The sequence below is a fragment of the Anneissia japonica genome, unplaced genomic scaffold (genome assembly GCF_011630105.1).
Source record: "Anneissia japonica isolate Jap-2015-1 unplaced genomic scaffold, ASM1163010v1 scaffold287998_len430063_cov162, whole genome shotgun sequence".
Lineage (NCBI taxonomy): Eukaryota > Metazoa > Echinodermata > Crinoidea > Comatulida > Comatulidae > Anneissia > Anneissia japonica.
In genome coordinates this window covers 126,069-133,304 of record NW_022695675.1, presented here as the reverse complement: position 1 = coordinate 133,304, position 7,236 = coordinate 126,069, and the positions used below count along the sequence as shown (strand labels likewise).

Below are 7,236 nucleotides of genomic sequence, written 5' to 3'. Positions count from 1 at the left end.
TCTCGTTAGTGATAATCGAATTGGTAAAGTGAACGAATGTAAAAACACAATCTATATTGAACATTAATGATTTTTAAATCAATTATTATCAGTGCCTTCTGTCATCAAAACAGTACTGCATGAAAATGCATTCGCCACCTTCGGCAAAAAAAAAATACATAAAAAGGTTGACTCACTGTTTCACGACTTATCACGAGTGCTTTACTACCTCTGGAGGGCGCTCTTGGTAATCACCAACCATCGCTGATAAAGTCAACTACTTATGCTCTCATTAACAATAATTTATGCGGTCGACGGGAAAGGCTATTGTCGTTGACATTACTTCATTGTTTTGATTCTGCCTGCAAGTTTCGACCTTATGTTGACGGAATCCAGCACGTCAGATATCTAACATGATAAGCACGTATGTATTATTAGTCGATGAATTATTTTCGATACTTTTTAGGGGAATGATAGGTTGTAATTGTAAGCATTGTATCCTCCTGCTTAGCCTTCCTTAGTCGATTCAAAGGCTCCCTTCTTCAGCATCATTTTAAACAAGTCAATTCCAGCAGTCATATCCTACGTTATCAAAATAATTAGAAAATATAGTATTTTATCTACTAGTATAAAACCCACCAACTTGGCAAAGGGCATAGAATTCCTACCTGGGGTGAGAAAATTATATTTCCCGGTGGGGGATTTTCCAATTGGCAAGGGAATTCCTGGTCCATGGTATAAATAAGCTTGAGTGATTTCCTAGCAGATGTGGCATTACCTGTATAAAATACATATTCATATAATAACATGTATAATATGTATATATGTGTGTAGGCCTATATATGTATGTGCATAGGCCTAAATATGTATCTATCCCTTCTTTACAGTACACTAGTGGCACGTATCTTTAAATCTTAGTTAAGTTTCATTTTTATGCAGACAACATCCAAATTTTCGTTCCATTTCATCAATGAAACTCTATTTCAACAATTGAAGATTGTGTTATTGCCGTTCCGAAATGGATGACAAACAACTTGTTTAAATTTAACCTGTCTCAAACTGAATTCATTGTTTTTCGTTCTAATTTCAAACCAAAGCCGCAAATTGCATCTCTTTGTATAAGTAACATCATTATCAATCCAGTTATATACATCCGAAGTCATTTCAGCAGTTTGTAAATCGTCCTTCTTTTGTGTTCGTAACATTTGGAGAATACGTATATATAGGTCTACTCACCCAAATTTGCCGAAACACTTGTTCACGCCTTAAATTCATCTAAATTATATTATTGCAATTCTATCGTTTTACCTGATGTCGCAATTATGCGTTCAGGGCATACAAAGATTCCAAAATTCGGCTGCCAGTATTCAAATTAAAATTATTCTTTAATTCCACACAAGTTTCATTAAACATTAATACGTTATTTTTTTTATCATTAAGTACTATTTAGTTTGTGAGGTGGGGGGTGGGGAGTCAGGTAAGCCAAATAAGGCTTTAGGATCGAACCACCCCTTACAAATAAATACATTAACCTTGAATACATCAGAAAATACTAATAAAAAGAGAAAAAACCCAGTATTCTCTGACTGGACATAAAAAACAAAAATATTACAAAATATTTTAATTAATCCTTATATAAATTGTTTACATTAGAACAACTGGTCAATTCATTGTTATTAAAATAAATCAAGTCGCAGCATAAGTAGATAATAAGTATTGTTTGTATTTTAATTCAAAGAGTTGAAGGTGCAACTTTTATGTCTTGATGAAGCGAGTTCCATAGTCATTTATCTCCATTATATATAATAGAATTACGAAGTTAGTACAAACTTTAGATATAGGCCTAATGTAATCATTTGAATTTCGTGTCTGATAATTATGTAGTTCACTGTGTTTCATAAAGTAATTGTTAAATGATTTCGGAAGGTTACTGTGTATCTATACATAATAATCTGAAGCCTATTGATATCTAAAATATTTAGCGTTATAAATGTAAAGAAAATAGGTTTATAATGAGATAAGTATTTAGATTTAGAACTGATTCTAAGGGCCTAACAATAAGAATTATAACATGTAAATTTTTTTCTGTTATAAAGATAGTTGGTTGATAGAAAAAGTGAAAGACCGCTTATACTATAATAATACAGTTTAGTTTAAGAATATTATGATTAATAGAATCGAAAATTTTCGATAAATCCATGAAGACTCTAATGGTATGTTCATTCTCAGACAGAGCAAAAGAGTGTTTGTACAAATCTGTTGAATGTTGTTTACGGAAGCTATATTGGTTGAGGTGAAGGATATTATGTGTGTTTAAAAAAATCTATCAATTTATTATAAATCATTTTTTTCAAAAACATTTGAAAAGCATGAAAGAAGAGAAATAGGACGGTAATTAGAAATAGTATGGCGATCATATTTTTGAAATACTGGGATTATTTTTGCTATTTTAAGTGTTGTTGGAAAATACCAGTAGTCAAAGCAAGGTTAAATATATAGCAGATGATGACCTATAAATAAATGACCCAATCTGTTTAATGACGCCTGCATTAAACTCATCGTGCCTTGTACTTTTACCGACATTTAGTTCACAAAGAGTTTCAAAGGTTTCTTTAGCAGTAACAGGTGAAAAGATTATTGGTTTATGATTGAGCATAAAATCAAAATAGTTTTCGAAGGTTGGCTAATTTTAGAAGATAATTTGGCGCCAACATCCTTCAAGTAATTATTAAACTTCTTAACAATTTCCTTCGGATCTGACATCTTATTATTATATAATAGAAAGTATGATGCCGGTTTATCTTTATTTTATCATACCCAATAATTCAGTAATGCCTTTCCATGTTTTTCTAATATTATTTTTATATGTATTAAATTTATTGGAGTAATATCGTTGAGATACGAATCAAGTAGGTAGGTTTATTTCTATACTTTTTGTATTAAATTTTATCGCATTCTTTCTTAGATTTTAAATATTTTTTATACAACCTGTTTCTGGTATTAATTGATTTCACTATCGCCGATGAGATCCAATGTTTTCTTTCTCTCCACCTATTGATTTTCTTTTTCATAATAATAATAGGTTTATCGTATACTGTATATGCGATATCTTAATTGAATTTACTTCAAGCTTTGTTACATCAATCATGCTCGGAATAAATGTCATTCCATTGAGTTACAATTAGGTTAAGTACCCAGTGCAGAAATTGTATTACTATTAATTTTCCTAAAATAAATATAATTTGGTTGAGTATCACTTTGTGTATTATCTTCATTATTCAGAGTAAAAATTGGAAACTATCAGTTACATCACTAAATAAGACGCCAGGTGTAACTATTTGGTCTAGTATATTTTTTAAAAATATTATCAATAGTCGTTGAAATTTTAGTTTTAGAAATTTTAGTAACACGTATCGTTTTTTCAGTAAGTGGAAAAAAGGAAGATGAATAGGCCTATATATAATCAAGGAATTTTCTGTAGGACTATGTACGGTATATGGGATTTCATGAAATCGTGATTAAAATCACCACAAATATAAGTTGGATTGTTTTCTTTTGAAATAATATTCAGTACATTTAGAAATATAATCTAAGAATGGGTGAACTGGGCTGTCCGGAGCTCGATAGATAACTCCTAAAATTTAGTTTTTTGGTTTGTTTTCAATTTCAATAAAAAATTATATACAGTACCACATGGTAAACTTAGATCTCTTCTAATTCAAAAATTAAAGTCATTTCTAACGTATATTGCAACACCTCCACATCGTTTATGCAGTCTTTCTGATTGAGCAATAGTAATACCATTAATGTGTGTTAGGGGTGGAGGCTTGTTATCATTATCAAATCAAACCAGTACCAGCTTGGAGGGATCTTTAATTAGTGGAAGACCTGTATTATTATTTATACCATGCTTATAAATTTTGTTTCCTCCAGTTAATAACCGTCTTGAAAATAACATGGATGATAAGAACAAAGACGATTCCCAATATGCCAAATTGGAACTTGAGCAAAAAACCTTGGAAGTGGCACAAGAATCCCGGTGGTGCACCATACCACAGCATATCTTGATCAAGGTCTTCATGTATTTAAGCTTAGTAGATAGAACCAAAGCTTCTATGGTCTGCCAATACTGGAATAGAACTTATCACCTGCCTGACCTGTGGCAAGTGTTTGAGTTTGAATTCAACCAGGAATCCACATCCTACTTTAAGTCTACCCCAAAGAATCTCATTTCAAACGTGCTAGGTCAGCACATCCAAGACCTGCAGTATGTGTCAATTAAGGTGGACAGCAGCAAAGAGTCCGCTGAATCCGCCTGCAAAATCCTCAGCCGTCTCATGAAATGCTCGCTGAAGACATTAAATCTTATGTCGTTGGCTAAGCCGAGCTTCAACTTGGTGAAAAAAGAGGACTTTGTGTCTGCAGTGAATGTCGTGTTTGTCAACTCAAATCACTTGTCATCACTTGCCATCAGTGATACACCCGTTGATGACCCAAGCATTGCGTGTTTGGCCAAGGAAAACCAGAATTCTTTAACATTCTTAGACATGGACAGCTGTACAAAAATTTCACCACAAGGTAAGACTGTGTCCTTGTTATGCTTTGTCCGTTTTATCAGAAATCTCATCAATTTTTTTTTTGAAAGTTGGTAAGAATGTTTAATTTTTATCAGATATCATCAACTGACTGCTTGGGATACTGTCGTGCCATGTCATCTATTCGTGGCATCGTGCTTCCTCCAGTTGTAGGTTGAAGTGTTCAAACAAATGTAATTATGACATTGGCAGTTTGTTTGTAGTTATCCAATACACTACCAACTTTCAATGACCTAGACCTATTTCCACATACAGTACTCCTGTTCAACAATATGTTTTGTCTCTTTAACTTGCAGGAATTCTTTTTGTGGCAGATCGTTGTCAGCAACTTCGGGAGCTGTCAATAAATTACTCGCAGTTGTCAGACAAACTTCTCTTGTCATTGTGCAGTGAGGAACATGTGAAGTTGGAAAATCTTCGAATTAAAATAAGTAATGAATCGCAAGAAAAGAGCAAATTTCACAAAATAAGTAAAAAGAGCTGGGATGCACTTTCTAAGCATTCTCCGAATCTGATTCTGGTAATGTCATTCTACATCAACAAAGACGTCTGCTTCGACTCGTTCTTTAACTTTGAGTGTCCAGTAACTCATCTGTACTTTGGTCATTCTGTTTCTCGAGAGGTGCTGAGTAGAATCGGTGATCACTGCCCAAACTTGTGCGAACTTGTCGTCTGCGCAAATGGAATGCACTTACTGGACAAGGAACTCATCAAAATTGGTAAACATTGCATCAATATGTCATCTCTTGGCCTTGGTGAGTGTGAGATATCATGCTCTGCAATGGTGGAATTCACACGCATCTGCGGTTCCCGCCTCAAAAGCCTTTTTGTTCGTGAGGGTGTACTTCAAGAGGATGATGCGTACGGCTTAGAATCCATGTGTAATGAAGTATCGTGGAATCTTGGTCGACCGTGGTCGTGTGAAGAAGCCCCATGTTGGGATTAGATACTTCTCTCCCAAATGTTTCATAGAATTTACAACTTTGTTTATTGTGCTTCATGCATTGTATGTAAATATGTGTACATATAAACTACTTTACATGTAGGGCTTTTATTATTGTGAAAGAGTTTCTAACCGAAAAGGGCAAGTTAATTCTACAGGGGTGAGGAAAAAACGAAACAGTTTGGTGCCATAGGGTTGTGTTCTAAAATGTCTGGATAGAGAGGAGATATAGGCCTATGGCTGAGCTAAGTAATACAAATCTGAACTCTAGATAAGATTAATAAAGCTAATAATAATGTCAAAGTTGTTTTCAGGTCCTAAGCAAGTAAGCCAGAAAATCTTTTCGTGTTCAATAAGCCTAAAATTCCTCTCCAAACTATGAAATTTTATTTTCTATATGGTTATGATATCATCAAATCATGGCCACATACACGCACATCATGGCTATATATGGGCATTCAACCGTTTTTGACAAAGACAATTTGACAGTCGGAATGCTTAACCGACCCAAATTCTCATAAATCTAGAGTAATTTTTTAAAATGTGTTTTATACAAAGGAAGAGCCAACAATACGTGTAATTAATAGTTTTGGTTCTGTGTGGTTATCATATAACCAACCAAAATGTATGGGGGGAGTAACAGTTTCCTGTGAAACTTAGAATTAATTAAGCCTGGGCCTATAGTAAAAAAAATAAAATTTCCGACCAACCATTCGATACGCTGGTTTTTACAAATCTGTTGAGGCAAAATTTGTTTACTACAAGAATGTGATTTAATTTCTATATAGTATATTATCAATTAGTGTTGCTTTGGATAGTGTTTGTTGTCAACTCAGCTATAGATATCTACACCGGTTCTTTACTTGTGTTCTTAAATAAAAATATGTTGATTACTAGGTCCCCAGAGAGCTGAGTATGAGTTCCCATGGCGTTTAATACCATGACGGCTATCGATATGCAATATAAAATCAACAAATTTTACTAGTACAGTATTATTATTGTTAGTATTGTACAATATCGGTAAACTGGTAAGATTTTGTATTCTTGAACATAATGGCTATGTTCTCACACGTCTGCTAACGGTTAGCAGGATCCGGATCCTGCTAACCGTTAGCTGCCGTGCGTCCATACGAGAAAATCCTGATTCGGATGCGACGCGATCCGGATACCAAAAATATGATGATCGAATCACTGGCCAATAAGAAACTGGAAATTGTAAACGCGTACCTGTGATTGGTTGATGATAAAAACGCGCTCAACTTGCTAACCGATAGCGCTTGCTAACCGTTAGCGGTATCTGGATACTGCTAACTGTTAGCGCTAACCAATCGGGCGTTCTCACGCAGGTGCTAACGGTTAGCGCTAACGGTTAGCTCCCGATCCGGATACTGGGCTCTCGTGAGAACCAGCTGTATTGTTCCGTGTTCGATATCATATGCTAAGCAACTAGGAATATTCCCTAGGGATCAAAAGGGGTTTTGTGTTTGTTCACTACATATTAAAGATGACAATAAACATTTGAGAAAAACGTATGTCCCCATCGTGATTCGCACCCAAAACCTTCCGATTACCGTTCGGATACTCTACCAACTGAGGCCAAGTATACACCCTTGAGTTTTTCCCCCATTATGACACGTTCTTTCTCAATCTTGCATAATGCGCAATGAATAATAGTAAATCACATGAAAGTAGTTTTGGTATGGAGATACATCTCCACTA

General features: G+C 34.6%; 1 protein-coding gene across 1 annotated transcript; it reads left to right on the top strand.

Annotated features, from left to right (window-relative positions):
- Positions 1-291: 291 nt before the first annotated feature.
- Positions 292-6,661, top strand: LOC117101518 (F-box/LRR-repeat protein 21-like). Its single transcript, XM_033241496.1, has 3 exons — positions 292-403; positions 3,913-4,557; positions 4,871-6,661. Exons 2-3 carry the CDS (start codon positions 3,936-3,938, stop codon positions 5,518-5,520), a joined length of 1,272 nt encoding a protein of 423 aa, XP_033097387.1. The 5' UTR covers positions 292-403; positions 3,913-3,935; the 3' UTR covers positions 5,521-6,661.
- Positions 6,662-7,236: the final 575 nt, after the last annotated feature.

Coding starts and splice junctions, on each gene's coding strand:
- LOC117101518 (XM_033241496.1), top strand. CDS start 3,936: ATGGATGATAAGAACAAAGACGATTCCCAATATGCCAAATTGGAACTT. Junction 4,558..4,870: donor TACAAAAATTTCACCACAAG/GTAAGACTGTGT, acceptor TTTAACTTGCAG/GAATTCTTTTTGTGGCAGAT.